Source organism: Ambystoma mexicanum, chromosome 1q (assembly GCF_040938575.1).
Source record: "Ambystoma mexicanum isolate Mex_15411 chromosome 1q, UKY_AmexF1_1, whole genome shotgun sequence".
Classification (NCBI taxonomy): Eukaryota; Metazoa; Chordata; class Amphibia; order Caudata; family Ambystomatidae; genus Ambystoma; species Ambystoma mexicanum.
Genome location: NC_090922.1, coordinates 109,183,714 through 109,201,382, shown reverse-complemented (window position 1 = coordinate 109,201,382; position 17,669 = coordinate 109,183,714). Strand labels below are relative to the sequence as shown.

The 17,669-nt window shown below is 46.8% G+C and overlaps 1 protein-coding gene across 3 annotated transcripts in view; it reads left to right on the top strand.

Moving 5' to 3' along the window:
- The window catches only part of ZC3H18 (zinc finger CCCH-type containing 18), a 1,042,429-nt gene that overhangs the window by 912,782 nt on the left and 111,978 nt on the right, over window positions 1-17,669 (top strand). For all 3 annotated transcript variants that reach the window (XM_069636029.1, XM_069636019.1, XM_069636037.1), the window contains exon 14: window positions 17,504-17,664. In XM_069636029.1, coding sequence (XP_069492130.1) covers window positions 17,504-17,664 — 161 coding nt within the window. The remainder of the gene's footprint in view (window positions 1-17,503; window positions 17,665-17,669) is intronic.

The window sequence follows — 17,669 nt, the reverse complement described above, 5'->3', positions numbered from 1 at the left end:
GTAACAGCCAGGGTAAGGCTTCAAATTTGAGTGGAGTACTGATCCACTTCCTCCGATCCACAGCTTAAAGAGAGCCAAGGTACTGGCAGAAATGTTTGCAGCTGCAAGGACCAATGGAACAGCCAGGCAATTCTTGGCAGGTTTGTCCGTTCCCTGTGCATGTAGGTGGAATGTATGTTAGTGTTTTGCAGAGGATAAGAATCGGCACATGCTGGTGTTTGTTGAAGAGAATACATTTTCCAATCCAATCATCTGCGCTTTGGTACATGTGGTGGATCTGTTCTATTGCTATTGCTGTAGCCTGTCAACAAGAGCCTCTTTGGTGAGACTGAATTAATGGTCACTGGAAAGTAAAACATTCCTGGATTAACATTGCTAGGTGAATCCCCCTTTTGGAAGTCACTGATGAGAATGTAGTACAATTAAAGGCAGATATAGACACTAAAGTGAGTTTGGGGCCAAAGAGGAAGAATTAAAGTATACTTCTGCTCTTCAAACTACTACTACTACCAACCACTTGGTCATCTACCTTCATGCAACATCAAATCTTTCCATCAGCTGCAGAAAACCCAACCAACAGTCTTCAGTCCAAAATAGGGAAAGGTGAGTATCATTGGCATCAGCAGGTAAACCTGGTGGTCACCAGAAGCAATGAAACCCCACTACTGAGTGTTCAGATGGACAAATGTATTCAAACACCGAAGAATGATGAATTGAAAACATTTGAATTAATCAGAACTACAGTATTTGCTTTTGACAGCATTTCAAACCAGCTTTTTAAATCTGTTCTGCCTCTACAGAAAGATAAACAAATGCATACCTGGATTTAAACCACCTCTAAAGCAGCAGTCCAGTGCAAACTGCTAGGTCCCAGATCTTCCCCACTAGGTCATAATTGCTTATGACCTAGTGAGGAAGATCTGGGTCCTAGCAGTTTGCACTGTACTGGACTACTCCTTTAGGGTTGGTTTTGGCCTAGACAAGTTTTGGTCTCACTTTTTTAAATCGAGACTGCATAGCAGGCGCAGAATCCACAGCTTTGCATACTCATGGCACTTGTTCAAAACCATTTTCTAACCTGTCCAAACCTCATTAAACTCAATTGGGAGCTCTGTGTTGTGCAGAGAAGTAATTTTGATGCATTTAAATCCTGACTGACTGACAGTCTGACCCAATCTTTTGCCCCAATAGGCAGTCTCAATGCATGGACTTAATGGATCGGTAAATAACGGTTCGTCAAAAGGCACCAAAGAAAAAGACCCAAAAGTTCAATGGAGTATGGGAATGTACTCATGTTGCTTTTTAATCCAACGGAACGCTAAAGAGCAGTTGAGATGGAGAGAACATTTTAGTATTGTCGGCGTTTCCTACATTTATCTTCACTTGACGATGAGTGATGGATACTTTCAGTAGTCCTGCAGGTTCAATACTTCCGCATCCCATTGGTCCACAATTGCTGGTGTCTCCTCATGTTTACCACCACATTGCTTCTGTTTGTCTTAAATCCGTCCCAAAGCCTGTTCTCAAAATTTGTAACATGGAAGCTGCTCACGTGAGGAAAGTACACAAATGAATGCTGTTATACTTACTTCGATTGGCTCATTATTGCCAACCCTGCACAAAGAACTCGGGACCTTTTAAAAGATATTGCACTTCATCGGAATTTGGCCTGAAAGCAAATGAATTGCAATCAATGCTTTAACCACTGCAGAACATTTATTTTCAAGAGGGCAGTACTGAGCACAAAAAATTGCCCCCTGGTGTGTGATGTCAAACCATGGCATCATCAGAGTTGTTTCTTTTTAATATGTACACGTTTTTAATATTCTCATGCATCTTTACCAGCCTACATTCTTTAGGTATGTACATAGTTCCAAATTCTGAAAAGGATTCCCTGAGTTTAGAATGTTTATGCTTGAATGCAGAAGTGGGAGGCTGGGGAAGTCTGGATGGCTTGGGGCTGCTGCAATAAACCTGCTTAAATGAATGGAATAAATAAGTTTGGTTATTGCTAAAGCCGTGATCGCGCTGCTGTGCCTTACCTGTGGTGGTCCTGTCGGATCATCCCGGATGTAGGGAGAACCCACAATTGCAGTGCTGTGCTTTGCCTACTCCTGGTGATGTAGCGTAGTGCGATGATGCTGATTGTACCATCTGGAAAGCAGATTGAGGAGATGCAGCAAGGTAGAAGGAGGTGCAGCAACGATTTAGGCACTGTTTATGACTTTGGTGCCTGTTTACTGTTACGATTTTGGGTGCCATCTTGGGGTCAGGTGACATGTAGGACATTCTCCTACACAGAGACGAGGTGGCCATCTTGGGAACAGGCTGATTATTGGCCCATGTGGCAGTGTTGGGGCAAATTCTCAGAAATGTACTAATCCCCTTCTACCTGACCGCTAGCTCTTTTTGCTGGGCTTTAGGACTTTTAATTTCTAACCTGGAGAGAGTGAGACCTTTTTCCCCACTCATGTGTTTTTCTGTGATTTGGACTCTTGTGTTTCTTGTGACTTTGGAGTCTGACAAACTCCATAGGCATCATCTTTTCGCATTGTGTCAAACAGCACCTTCAGTGCAGTGGCACAGGGAAGTCTCTTAGATTTCCCAAAAGGTGTAAATACCACCTTTTGGTAAAACGACTGTTTCCAAGAGCAGTGAAGTGAAATTGACTTTACTTAAATTTTGTACCTTTCTAGACCAAGCACACACTATCTTAGTGCTGGAGAGGTTAATTATTATCCCCTTTGTCTTGTTTCTCATGTAGCATTTTGTTACCCTTTCTACAATTATTGGCTGGTGGCAATGGTTTACTTTTTACTACCATTGAGTGTTTTTACCGCGGGCTGCAATTGCAGGTACAGTAAACCACCCACGGGTGCCCATTTTGTCAAAATGGCCCGGTCTTCTTTTTTTGCCATTTCATGTTGTAAAGGTCCTACTTGAGTTACTCTGCGCGCCAAATCAGGTTTGGTCCCGTTGTTCGTTCTTTCTTTGGCAGGATTCACTGGTGAAGCCCACCTCTGGCAGTGAGGGAGGTGGCCGATACTCCCTGTCTTAATCCCCTTGGTTACAGGAATGCATCCAAAGGTGATTGGCCAGCTGGCTGTCCTTGATGGACAGCCACCCTGCTGTGTGAGTGACAGCTAGGTTGCAGATGAATGGGAGAAACCTGCATAAAAGGTGAGGTTTTTTGCTTGGAAGGCAGAGTCGACCACTGGACGAAGGAATCCAAAGATGAACTTGGAAGAGACGCCTGCTGCAACTCCTGGACTGTTGGTTTGCCCGGTGAAGCCCTGCTGCTGTGCTGAAGCTCCATATTCGCCTAGACTAGAGAAGCCCTGCAAGGACGACGTCTCCCCTTGGGTTGGTGGGACCAATCCACCCCAAAGTGAACTCGTCTGGACATCCTCTCGGAGCTGGCGGTGCTTCCATTGCTGCTGTAGGAACCGATTGCCAGAGAGAGGAACACCAGATTGAGTGCATCGCTTTTAAGTCGAACCCAAACTCTAGGAAGATCCTCCGGACTCCCAGGAAGCAGGACTGACCAAGCCTGAGCCACCTCAACAAAGTACTGGACCCCAGATGCAAGGAAAGTCCTCAAAGGTATCCAAGAACCGCATTGGTGCGATTTGAGAGAGTCGCGAGGAGCTGAAACCACGAAGTGCTGCTGATCTGAAGTTTGCCCATTGCTGCCGCTGACCTAGTCCCCAGACGTCCTCCCTCTTGTCCCCACAACTAAAGCCCAGAAACAGGATCTGCAGACCTACACAGGAACATAAGACAGCTGGAACCAATTCCTTCTAACTAAAGGTACTGTAAAACTAAGGGGACTTACCTCTTGTTGTGTAGCCATACTAGCTCTCAGTTGAGACTTATCTTGGTTGCCATTGCAGAGTTGCTTGCAGCTTTGTGTCCCACAAGCCTCACAACTTGTGCCCCTTCAGAGATTTCCTTTTCTACAAAGACTTCTAAATCTTTGTACAAGACTTTTTACCTACCTACAAGAAGTACTTCAGCTCACCTAGACTTTTTGCTCAACTAACATTGGCTGCCCTGGCTAATTTAACTTGTGAGGTCGGGAAAGGGTTAATTTACTTTGCATCAGGGGTTCAAAAGTACTTAACTGCTTAAGAAATATTTGTTGACCATTGTCTTATTCTTTCAACTTTACCTTTTTACCCTAAATCTCAGTATTGCTCTAAATGTACCAGTGATTAATCAATGTTCACAGTGTCCTAGCTATTTAAGTCACCTGAGGGTGTAGGAAGTGTCTGTGTGCCATCCCCAATGGGTATCAGCTGATTTAGAGAAACTAAGAGTGTGTAATTGAAGTATATTTTCGAGGGGATTGGGTCCTCCAAAGTATTCCATATCTATGACATGTAATCACCACAGCTGTGCTGCTTCGGAAACTTTTTTACAGCGTCTGCGTCGATGCGCCGTCATCGAGGACCTCCTCCGACGTCATCCGATGTGATAAGTAGGACGCACGACGCCTGTAGCCTCAGTTCCGTTTTTTCCGCGAACGAGTTGCTTCGTGAATCTCGGTTAACGCCTCGACTCTTTGGAGTTCGCTTCTTCGAACCTGTTCGTTTTGTGAAAATCCTTCATGTGAAGATGTCTTCTACTTCGTCTTCCAGTCGCTCACGTCCAAAGCCTTACGCGAACGTAAGAAGTTGTTGTCGGTAGGTCGGGTGTCCAAGCCCCGGAAGTCGAAGTCTGCGGGGCTTTCGACGGATGATTCGAGGGGTGACTCTCCGCATCATCGTCGGAAGTCTTGTGGGTCTCCTTCTAGGAGTCGGTCTCGCCACTCCTCAGCCTCTTCGAGGCATTCTCGGAAGCGCCGACACCGGTCGTCTTCCAGGTCCTCTTCGGAGGACTCTGCCCGGCACGTCGCTTACCCCACCAGCCGTGCGACGCCAGAGGAATGGGCTTCCTTCGGGAAGAAAATACTGGCGATTCTTGAGTCGTGGGGTACTAAGCCGTCCGCGCCCCCGAGTGGGGTCGGTCGTGAGAGGTCGAGAGACACCGCTCGCAAGAGTGGTCGGCCCGAGTCACGGGAGAGGTCCCGTTCGGACAAGGAGACTCGTTCTCGACGTACCCGTTCCAGGTCCCGGTCCTCGACGCGTTTGAGACCATGTGCACCTGTGAGGTCTTCGAGGAAGACATCGACGTCTGAGGCGTCGAGGGCGTCGACAGGCTTTCTCGAGGCTCCGGCTCTGAGAAAGCAGTCGACGCTCAGGTCGTCGAGGGACACGCTCGGGGCTCCGGCTTCGAGGGCTGTGTCGATGACGCCGCCGCCGATGCTGGCGGCGCTGCATCCGACGTCGACGCCGATTTCCTCGACGCCGATCCCTGTTCTCTCGACGTCGGCGCCGATTCGCTCAACGCCTTTCGTGTCGGAGGTACCCTGTGGCACGGGGGGGAACTCCCTAGGAAGGCTCTGGTTAAGAGCAAGCACTCTCGGGTGCCTTCTTTTCGCCACCTGGAATATATTTCAGAGGTGGATGAGGATTCTGATGGCCTGGTTCCTAGTCAGGTTCCAGATGAAATTGTCTCGGGCCATAGTCAGTTTGACGATTTGAGGCAGTCACTGCATGATGCCAGCGGACTGGACACCTCTCCGGAGGTGGAGTTTTGTAGGCCTGAGCCTGGCTCTCATGCCGATTCCTCGTACCAGCGCCTTATGGCTAGGGTTTCTGAGTACTTGGGATGGCCTGCTCCCCCAGGGGAGTTTGTGCAGGATGATCTGACGGACTTCCTTGATGTTGGTCCCCCAACTGACCCGGTACTGCCGTTCCATATGGCTTTACAGAGAAGGGTGGCGGCGGCTTGGACTGCTCCGGAGAGTCTCCCGGCGGTGGGCAGATCCTTGTCGCGAAAATACCGTCCAGCCAGTAGCGACCCCTGCTACTTGACCAGGCACCCCACTCCGGAGAGTTTGGTGGTGCAGGCGGCCACGGCCCCGGCAAAGCAGGCGTCGTACCCTACCAACCCTCCTGATTGGGACGATAAACGTTTTGATGGCTGGGCGAAGAAAGTGTTTTCTTCTGGTGGTATGGCGCTTCAGGCGGCCAACTCCATTTGTGCCTTGTCTCGTTTCACACACACTCTGTGGAACTGTGTTGCGTTAGCGGCTGAACATATTCCCGAAGGGGACGAACGGGTTGGTTTCCTTGCTATGGTCCAGGATGGTAAGGATGCCATGTGTGAGTCCGTTCAGTCGGGCTTGGACTTAGCTGAATTTGTCAGTAGGTCCATGGCGGCGAGCACCGTGATACGCAGGTTTGCGTGGTTGCGGAAGTCGGGGTTTGCTCCTGATGTGCAGTCCCGGCTCCTCAACATGCCCTTTGACGGTGAACACCTTTTTGGCAGTAAGGCTGACGAGAGCCTTGAGAGGTTGCAGACCTCAAAAGCTGCAGCGAACTCGTTGGGCGCTGCAGTTCGCCAACCTCCGCCTTTTCGTCCTAGGGGACAGCAGTGGAGGGGTGGTTCCTTTCACCATTACTCGTCCTTCAGTAAAGCGAGAGGAGCTGGCAGTCAAAGAGGCCAACGCAGGGGTACCAGAGGTGGATGAAAGGGTACCCGTGGTGCCAAGGCCGCTCGGGCAGTTGCCTCTTTGCCCTCAGGTAACGCCGCAGCCGCTCCCACTCAGTCATGAGGCCATGTCCCATGGTTCGCCGGTTGGGGGAAGGCTGGCGCAGCATCTTGTAGAGTGGCAAGCCATTACTTCAGATGTGTGGGTTCTGGAGATCATAACCCACGGCTACTGTCTTCCCTTTCGGCACAGGCCTCACGACAATCCACTGGGGAACCTCTCTTTGCAGAGTCCGGATCCGCTCCTTGCGCAGGAAATTCAAGCCCTGCTGGAGAAAGGCGCCATAGAACTGGTGCCTGTAGCGGAGAGGAACAAGGGATGGTATTCCCCTTATTTTTTGATTTCGAAGAAAGACGGGGGATTGAGACCCATCATGGACTTGCGCGGTTTGAACAAACTCCTCAGGAAGGACAAGTTCAAGATGGTTACATTCTCTCAAGTCCTCCAGGCCCTTCAACTTCAGGACTGGTTGGTGTCACTCGACCTCAAGGATGCTTACTTCCATGTGCCGATCCATCCCAAGCACAAGAAGTACCTGAGGTTCGCGGTTGGCGACTCGCACTTTCAGTTTCGGGTCCTGCCGTTCGGATTGACCTCCGCCCCGAGGGTTTTCACCAAGCTCATGGTGGTGGTGGCAGCGCATCTCAGGCAAGGGGGGTTTCACGTCTACCCCTACCTGGACGATTGGTTGATCAGGGGGAGCTCTCCCGAGCAAGTCCTGGATCATCTGTCCGTCACCTGCCACTCCCTTCACAGGCTGGGCTTCTCCCTCAATTTGAAGAAGTCCCATTTGACGCCAACACAGTGGCTCCAGTACATCGGAGCAGTGCTCGACACTTCCCTGGGGCAGTGTTTTCCTCCCCAGGTGAGGGCTCTTCACATTCAGCAGATGGTGCACAAGTTTCAGCATGCCCAGACGCTCCCAGCGTTCGAGTTCTTGAGGTTGCTCGGCCTCATGGCATCCTGCATTCTTCTGGTGCCAGAGGCTCGCCTGCGGATGAGATCTTTGCAGTGGGCACTCAAGACGCAATGGTCGCAGTCCTCCGGCAGGATGTCGGACCTGGTTCAGGTGCCGCCCTCGGTCGCCTGGGACCTTCTCTGGTGGGCCGTCGAAGGCAACTTGATGAAGGGGGCTCCATTTTGGCCTCCCTGGCCGGAGGTAACGATCGTGACGGATGCATCCCTCACGGGATGGGGAGCTCATGCCAACGGGCTGACAGTCAGCGGTCGTTGGTCTCCGTCGGAGTCCAGACTCCATATCAATCTGTTGGAGCTGAGGGCCGTCGGGCTAGCCCTGAAGGCTTTTCTGCCGACTGTGCGAGGAAAGAGTGTCCTGATCCTGACGGACAACACAGTGGCCATGCACTACCTCAACAAAAAGGGGGAGGCAGGGTCACTTTTTCTATGCAGGGAGGCGATGCAGCTCGAGTTCTGGGCCATCCAGCAGGAAGTTTCGATCTCGGCAGTTCATCTGGCCGGAGGCGAAAACGTGACGGCGGAAGCTCTGAGCAGGCAGAGCGCGATCTCTCACGAGCGGGAGTTGGCTCAGGAGATTCTCCTGGAGATCTTCGCCCTTTGGGGGACCCCTCAAGTGGATCTCTTCGCCTCCAGTGTCAACCGGAAGTGCGAAAGGTTTTGCTCGTGGGAATCTCCTCCAAAAGGAGCCTTAGGAGACGCGTTTGTGGTGGAGTGGTCATTCCCGCTGCTGTACGCATTTCCTCCAGTCCCCGTCATCAAGCAAGTGCTGCGGAGGTTGCGGAAGTTCGGTTCCCGGATGATCCTCATTGCTCCGGCGTGGGCTCGGAGGACGTGGTACCCGGACCTTCTCGACTTGTCCATCTGCCCTCCACGTCGTCTTCCCTACCGAGACGATCTGCTCTCACGGGAGGGGGGTCAGGTTCTCCATCCAGAGGTCAGATCCCTCAACCTTCACGCTTGGCTTCTGAAAGGTTGAGGTATAAGAATTGGGACCTCCCTGAAGACGTGATGTAGGTGTTGCTTTCGGCCCGAAGGCCAGCAACAAAGTCTCTGTACCGTTGCCGTAAGTTCTGCGACTGGTGCAGAGTTCAGAATGTGGATCCTTTTGCATGTGACATCCCCATGGTTCTGTCCTTTTTACTTTCTTTGGCCCACAGGGTCTTGCAAGTGGGTACCATTAAAGGTTACCTGGCGGCGCTGTCCATCTTTAAGCGCTCGTCTGAAGAGTGTTCTTACTTTAAAATCCCTTTAATTTCACAGTTTCTGAAAGGGCTCACTAATGTGTTCCCTCCGTCACCTTTCCTGGTGCCCGGTTGGGATTTAAACCTTGTTCTTAAGTTTCTTATGGGTGCTCCGTTTGAGCCTTTACATTCTTGCCCTTTGAGGCTGTTAACTCTGAAAACTGTGTTTTTAGTTGCGGTTACTTCCGCTCGCAGAGTGAGTGAGTTACAGGCACTTTCAGTTAAGCCACCCTTCACTGTATTTCACAAGGACAGGGTTGTCCTTAGAGTTCGTCCTTCTTTTCTTCCGAAGGTAGTGACGGAATTTCATTTGGCCCAGAAGGTTGTTCTTCCGGCATTCTATCCTCCGCATCCTGGTAAGGAAGAGGAGAGGCTCCATAGGCTTGATCCTAGGAGAGCTTTAAGCTTTTATGTTTCACTCATGTCCCGGGTCAGAGTGGACGATGAACTCTTTATTGGTTACGCTGGAAGGCGTTTGGGGCAAGCTGTGACGAAACAGACTTTGTCTCGCTGGATTATTTTAGCCATCTCGGAGTGTTACCGCCTGGCGGGTAAGGACCCACCGGCTGGCTTGCGGGCCCATTCTACCAGGGGTGTGGCTGCATCTACTGCCCTGCAGAGGGGTGTGCCTATTCGCAACATCTGTGATGCAGCCACCTGGGCTTCAGTACATACATTTGTACGTCACTATTCCCTCGATTCCATCCGAGGACAGGATCTGGCCTTTGGCAAAGCGGTCCTTTACTCTGCTATTTGATTGGTTATTCTAAATTTTGATTCTAAATTCGTTCCCTCCTCCTTGCTCTGGTACTGCTTTGGGAGTCTGTCATAGATATGGAATACGTCGGAGGACCCAATCCCCTCAAAGAACAAGTTACTTTCTTACTTGGTAACGTTATTTCGATGGGATGGTCCGACGACGTATTCCATATCGCTCCCGCCCTGCCTTCCCCGCTGCAGAATTTCTTTTGCGATTGCAGCTTACGTTCCGCAAGGCTTTGTGTCTGACTGGCAGTTGACTAATGTCACACGTTCTGGGGGAAAAAACTACAACTGAGGATACGGGCGTCGTGCGTCCTACTTATCACATCGGATGACGTCTGACGTCGGGGGGGGTCCTCGACGACGGCGCATCGACGTAGGACGCAGACGCCGAAAAAAAATTCCGAAGCAGCACAGCTGTGGTGATTACATGTCATAGATATGGAATACGTCGTCGGACCATCCCATCGAAAGAACGTTACCAGGTAAGAAAGTAACTTGTTCTTTGGTGTTGGATGTTTTGCTCCCTTCTAAAGAAGGCTTATTCAACTGAATGTTAAATAAATGAATAATTGTTTAATAAAGAAACCTTGTGTGCAAGTGTTTATTTGAATAACTGTAGCTGTAAAACTCTGCGTTACAAAGCTACAGCTCATATTGACCCCTCTTGAGATGAGCCTGGCTGCTCAGTCACTCTACCAACTTGTGTAGTACATGCTCATACCAAGGGTTGCATTAACTATTGCCAAGAGGACAAGGTTGGTGCAGTCTCCGACAGGGTACTGCATACAATCTTGCCTAACAGGCAGCCATCTTGAAGACTGGCGTCGCTCTGAAAAACTATTTGTGGCCATTTCAGGAGCCAGGTGCTGCTGAAAAGTTATTTACTGAGGGCTGTCAAAGGGGTGAGAATACCGGACTGCTGCTAGTGGAATCATGAACATAACAGGACCACCTTTGTTCTTACCTACAGCAGGTGAGCCACTTGGTGTGATTGGAAGGAAGGGTTTTATGGGGCCAACTTCACTTCAGACAGAAAAGACTCCTTCGTCTATTATTCTTTAGGCCAAGCCATATATAGAAAAGTGCCTTATTTGCCAGCCACTGATGCTGAGGGGTTGAGTGCTTTCGAAATAACCTTAGCAAAGTTGGTTAAGCATTTCACCATCAAAGAGAACACGTTTTTAGCCAGGTACAACTTCGCCATTCGGGACCAGAGACAGAATGAGTCCATTGAAGGGTTTATAACTACCCTTTGCGGTTTAGGCATTAAATGTGATTTTCAAAACTGCAGGCATGAACGCCTAAGAGACTAATTGATGATATGATGTAGCAATGACAAAGTGAGAGAAGGGTTATGGCGTGGATATCTCTTTGGAGGAGTGATAGAAATTGCAAAAATGTTGGAAGAGACACCAAGACTAGCGTCAAAGAACTTGATGCTGAAGCAGTGAAGTCAGCAGGATCAAGTGCAAACCAGATAGAGCTGTTAAAAATTCATGAGGATCAAAGACAGAAAGAGGGGAGGACTTCTTCAAAGAAAAAGATGGAAACAAAGCAAAGGTTTGATGGAAAACTGCATGCAAAAAAGTGTTCTCACTGTGAAAAGGGTGACCATTTGGCCAACGATAAGCAGCGTTTTGCTCAACATGTAATTTGTAGGAAATGTGGAAGGAAAGGGCATTTGGCCGTTGGCCAAGTTTGGAAGTGTGAAATGTGTTCAGGAGGACATGGGTTATTGGTATGACTGTAATGAGGAGGAAGATGAGACGTGCGTGGTGAATGCGGTGGATGCAAGGCCAAAAAGAATAAAACCTCATGCTGACAGAGGTAAACAAAGTATCTGTGAAGCTACTAATTGAGTGTGGCGGAGCATACCTTCATGAACACGGCACATGGAAAAATAAATGTAATTGTGATCTGCAAGAAGCCACTGTGATGGCACACGCGTTTGGAGAGGTGCTTATTGATATAACCGGTCGGATTTTGGGCACAGTTTGGATTCAATGGGGCATGTGGGTTGATTTGGGAATAAGATTGGATCCCGAACATCTATTGCAGTTGTTGGTAGTACAAACAAGTTGTGAGGAGGTGAGTAATGTGCATCGTGGAGAATTGGACATGAGACAGTGGTATCCTAGCATATTTGAGGAATTGACTGGATGTTTGAAGGGATTTGTACATCTTATAACATTGAAGCCAGGAGCTATGCCAGTTGGCGCCAAGGCTAGGACAATACATTATGCTTTAAGGGCAGACATAGAAATGGAGCTCAAGAGAATGCTAGGCGAGGGCATCATAGAGGAGGCTGAAGCAGCAGAGTGGGTAAGTCCCATTGTGTCAGTGAGAAAACCAAATGGAAGTGTGAGATTAAGTACAGACCTCTGGGCTTTGAATAAGTGTGTGGTACCGGACAGATTTCCGCTGCCGAAGATGGGCAATTTGCTGGCAGAAACTGCATGGATATTTTTCACAATAGATTTTAAGAGCAGCACAACATCCGATTGGCCTGCATCCCACATCTCTGAAGTTGACATCTTTTATTATGCTGTTTGGTCTATGCCAGTGTAGGAGGATGTCATTTGGCTAATATCAACTTCAAGTGTATTTCAAAGGGTGATGAGTGAACTGTTTCAGGTTCTTGATGGATTTCGTTGCTATCATGACGACATAATGGTGTGGTGAAAAGATTCAGAACCGGATAACGCATGGTTTTCTGAAGCTTATGCGAAGCTGGTTTGACTAGGTTAATGGCAAAGTTTAAATTTAGACTCAACAAGGTCCAGTCTTTGAGTCGTGAATTGTCGGCTCAAGGCATCATACCTAAAATGGCTACTGTGCATGCAATCGAGCAAATGAAACTGCCGAAGGACAAGGCGGAGTTGTCTTCATTTTTGGGATTGGTTGAATTGCAAGGAAAATTAGTAAAAAATTTATCAGAGAACTTGTTAAAAGGGGTGCAAGGTTTCTGTGAAGTGAAAGATGTCACAAGGAATTACAGGTTATAAGTCTGTCCAGTGCCCCGATGTTGAAGGGGTTCAAAGAGGATTGGAACGCGCACTTGTACACGGATGCCAGGGAAAATGGGTTGCAGTGTGTGCTTATGCAGCAGAGACTCAGAACGATGTTATTCTGTAGTTGAAAGGGAGGCTCTTGCATGTGTCCGGGGAATAGGAAAATGTATAAACTTTGTATGGGGTAGGAAGTTCCTCATAGTGACGGATCACAAGCCATTGGTGGGCATCTTCAATAGGAAAGGTTTAGATGTTAAAAATAATAAAGTGGATAACAGGCATGCAAGGATTAGATTTTGAAGTAAGTCACATTAAGAAAGAACTGAATATGATTGCAGATGCCTTATCGCGCAATGTCATTGAGGACAATGAAGATGATACAGGTGTATTGGAAGGAGAGTTGTTTGTGACTTTTCATGTTGATGATGAAGAGAATTAGCATGCGCAATGGGCTGAAGATGAGCTTTATCAGACTGTGATACATTTTGGGCAAAAAGAATGGCCGTCGGAGGAGCTGGGAGATGTATTGAAAGTGTATAAGAGAACAAAAAATGATTTTAATGTAGATAGGAAGTGTTGGTAAGCGGATGTTGGTAAGAGGAGATTGGATGGTGGGGTCGGAAGATTTGAAAGAAAATGTAATGAAGGTTGCACATGAAGGGCACCTAGGAATTTGCAAGACATAAAACATTCAAAATGAATACTGGTTGCAGGGAATGTATGACGATATAGAGGGAATGTCGATAATGTGATGGATGTCGTAACAGCACTGATGCCAGGTCCCCGCCAATGTGTGTGCTGGAGGGAATGCTCTGGTGGAAATATTTAATAGAAAGTTAATCAATGTGATGAGGATTGCTGTTTCGACTGGACGAGATTGTGGTACAGTACAGACTGGCACTGCATCAAGTTACGCCGGTGTCGCCTTTTGAGCTGTTGAGATCTCAAAATTGCATCCAGGGTGGATGAACACATATAGGTGTGAGAAGCTAGTTGTTGCAGAGGATGTGGTCAAAAGGAGAATTATGGAAGGTCAAATTAAAGCTCAAGGAAAGGTATGACTGGAAAAATGGTATCAGAGAGAGGGCAATGCTGAAAGGAACGTTAGTAAAGGTGTGGTTTGGAAGGAGAGTTGAGACTGGTCTGATGAAGTATTCGAGACCTCTGAAAGTGGAGGAAGATTTGGGTAGCACTGTATGGTTGGTCAATGGTGAGAAGTGGTGCAAGTATGGGCTGACAGGTTTGATTAAAGCTGATGGATGTGACGTAGGAATTGGGAGATGAATGGTGTGTGAGCCTGTGTGGGGTGCATAAGGGAAGAAGGTGTGTTAAATGTGATGTCACACCATGGCATCACCACCAAGCTTTCTTTTTAATATGTACATAGTTTTAATGTTATTGCATCTTTACCAACCAATCTCCTTTTGCAAGTACATAGTTCAAAGTTTGTGAAAAGGATTCCCTGAGCTGACAGGTTTTTAATGTTTATGCTTGAATGCAGGAGAAGAGAGGCTAGAGTAGTCTGGGTGGCTTGTGGCTGCTGCAATAGTTATTGCACTTTCTCCAGCATGGGGTATATTGTACCTAATGTGTGGCTGCACATGATGCCACTTGTAGAAAGCTTGGCAGAACATTGGTTAATAAGATGGGTGATAGGAGAATGCGTCCCTCTGACTGAGAGCAAAATTCTTAGTTTGTGGTGGAGACAGGAATTTGGTTCTGGGAGTTCACTTTCTGAAAACCCCCAATGCAACAAACTATGGTAATGTATCTGTAGAAGGGTGTGGGGGACAACACATGGGTCATCTGGCAATCCAAGTGAATGGATTGAAATAATGGAAGTATCAAACCTGCTTGAACTGAGCATTTCATTTGGCTCTAAATGCCTTCACCCTTGCCGATAAAGGTCAGTTCCCATCCTAACCTGAACTGACAATATGACTACAATCTAGTACTTTAACAAAGAAGGAGCATTACTTCCACGCTCCTCTTGAGGGATGTTCAAAACATCTAAGACTGGCTCAGAGTGAGGATCCTTCCAGTTACAATGAAAGAACTGTGAGGAATCAAATGGCTTCAAGTGGGTAATCTGAACAGGTTATTCCAAGAAGATCACGGTTGGGTCATTAATGACAAAAGTGTTTTTTGCTATGCCGGAAATTGCAAATGAACAAGACTTTGACTCAGTGTGCCTGGAGACAAACAGGTCTTTTTGTATGATTTTCCTAAGAATCAATTCCAAAAGCCATACTGAATCCTTGAAAGTGATGATGCAGATTGCCCCTAATTGGCCAGCCTAGTGGTGATGCTCTGCTCTGATCCACTTAGCCAAAGAACCACACAGGTTTCTGTTGTGCAAACCAATCCCTCCAAAATGAACCAAATTGTGTTCCAGCACTACCCCCTCCCCAGTACTTACTATATACCAGTATTTATGCCTTCCTGAAGAGTGCATTTTGATGCCTTAAATCATATATTTATCCTAATAAAGGTATATTATTGCCAACATTTTGGATGTCCTTCTCTGCAACGGGTTCTGCCTCTGGTGCATGGATACAGCTACACACCTACACCTTGCAGGGTTCGAAATTAAGATTCTAGGAGCTAAAGGCAGCTCCTAGGTGTCCAGCACCATTGACCAGGAACTACCATTGGGTAACAAGCAAGTATATAGCATTTCCGCAAATGCGATTTTCATATAAGTTGCAAACTAATACTTTTGCCCATTACGTATGACTCGTTCTACTTTAATTGTTGTTTAGATGTTTCCTAATAGATAATTATAGATTGTCCCAAACATAGTTATATTCACAAGTGTTTGTTTGGCATCAGTTGGCATGAGGAGCCAAAAGTAACTCCTGTTAACGATCAGTGCCAAGCTAGCAAGGCTCTTCTAGGCTACAAACAGGAGCTAAATTGCTCTCACCCACCCTCAATTTCAAACCCTGCCTTTTCAAGAAGAAACTGGGCTACCTCATCTTGCTAAATTAGGTCTACACGTTGTCTCCCTAAATGTTAATGTATCTGTTATTGCAGCTTAAAGGGAAAATCCTTCCCTACATTTATTTTTTATCGACGTCAAAGACCTCTTGGAAGGATTAGAGAAATGTTTTTGCTGATGACAAGGCATTTGTCTTCTTGGGAGCTCCTCATCGTTTTAGCTAAATTGATAGGTCTGGTCTCCCTTTTGAACCTTTGCACACATTTGACTTGTAGCATTCGTGGAAAGTGACCATTGTGGTGGTGATAACTTTGGATAGGAGTGAAATTCAGGCTTTGTGTACTAACTAATCTTGCAGCAGTTTTTACAAACCAAAAATACCCTTCAGAATACAACTCTTTCTGAAAGTAGTAAGATTGTCATATAAATGAGACCCATGTATTAACTTATTTCATTCCAAACCCTTCCCCACCAGCAGCAAGGTCCTTACACATTAGATTTTGAGGTCCTTCAGCTACAAATTAAACAGAAGAAAATTCAAACATTTAGTAAATGATGGGGCTATAGAGACCCAAGCTACTCCTCACTGATGAGCCCCAACAAGGGCGAAACATGTTTGGGGATGCTTGTGGTCTTGTGCAGAAGTGATGTGACCCAGCAGTTCGGGCTGGACTGCCCCTTTTTTGTATATGGACTTTTCCCTTCTGTAATGGTTTAGCAGGCGAAGAACAGTAGTCTGGAGGGTTGCCCAGAGCAACGCCAGTGGTTAAGATTCATTCTAAACCTTCCAGCCATCACCTCTTTGGTTTTGCTATTCACACTTGTTTACCATTTTATAAACCATCCGTTTCCACAAGGATAGTTTTGGTGTCCAAATATTTAAATTTCTGAGAGGCACATAGCTCATTCTACCAAGGGACAAATCACTACTGATGCTCAACTGATAAATATCACAGTCCCGGAGATTTAGAAGGCTAAATGGAAATGTGTGCATACCTTCATCAGACATTGTCTAGGTCCTAATGCAAAAGCAGACTGGGAGCCTGTAAATGCCACCTTAAAGGGTTTAGTTTAATGTATAAAAGTTGAATCTGTCTGTATTGTATATTCTGTCTGTTTTGCTTTACCTATTTCTCCTTTCCCTTCCTCAGAGTATAGACTTGCAGTTCTATAAAATATGCATAAATTTAGTTGAAGAGCCCAATATAGACAATGGAAAGTTGATTCTGCCATGGGTATAGTCATTAAATTAATAGACGATTCCCTTCCCCCAACCTTACTTATGTAATCAGGAGTTGAGGTCTCGAGGACATAGTTGGGGTGCAATCTAGTGAGCTACACGCCACAGACCACTGGTATAGCTTATTCACACATCTGAAACACTTGTGTATGAGCGCAATACAAATAAAATATATCATTTAAGTCTTACTACCAGTAGGACTTTAGGAAAACTCCCCTAACACACTTCATGAAAAAAGTGCAATTACTAGCAATACAGTGCATTCTGAGTGCGGCAGCTTGCAAATCTGCCTTTTTGTTTTGCATTCATGTTCATCAGTTTCTTCCTTTATTTTCCCTTGCAGTCATTTTTTTTTTTTTAAACACAGGTCTACTTTTTGGAGCGTTACATTGGCAGAAATGAAAAACAGTAAATTCAGAGAGGCAAATGAAATGGTTTTTCATTGGTTTACAAAGTTTCTATTTATTGTATTTACAAATCCTGCACATTTTTCTCCAGAATTTACAAATTCAAAGATACACATGACGTACAACTTAGAAGTAGTTTTTCCTTCTCAATAGTTATTGAAATGTCTTCAGTGCACGTCACCGCTGACAAACCTGGCGTCGTAAACTGTTAGTGTTTTGTCAACCCCTTTGTAGCCCCATAAATATTTGCATGCTGTCTAGTACCCTCCTCACTCCACCCTTCTGTATAGTACAAGGATAAGCTGTATGGTGTGTTTTTCAGGTCGCTGAGCGTGAGCAGCGTTTCCTCCGTTTCTAGCGCCTCCTCCAGTAGCAGTTCCATCCGCAGTGCTGACTCGGAAGACATGTACGCTGACCTTGCCAGTCCCATCTCCTCTGCCAGTTCCCGATCTCCCACGCCTGCACAGGCTAAGAAGGATAAAGGTATT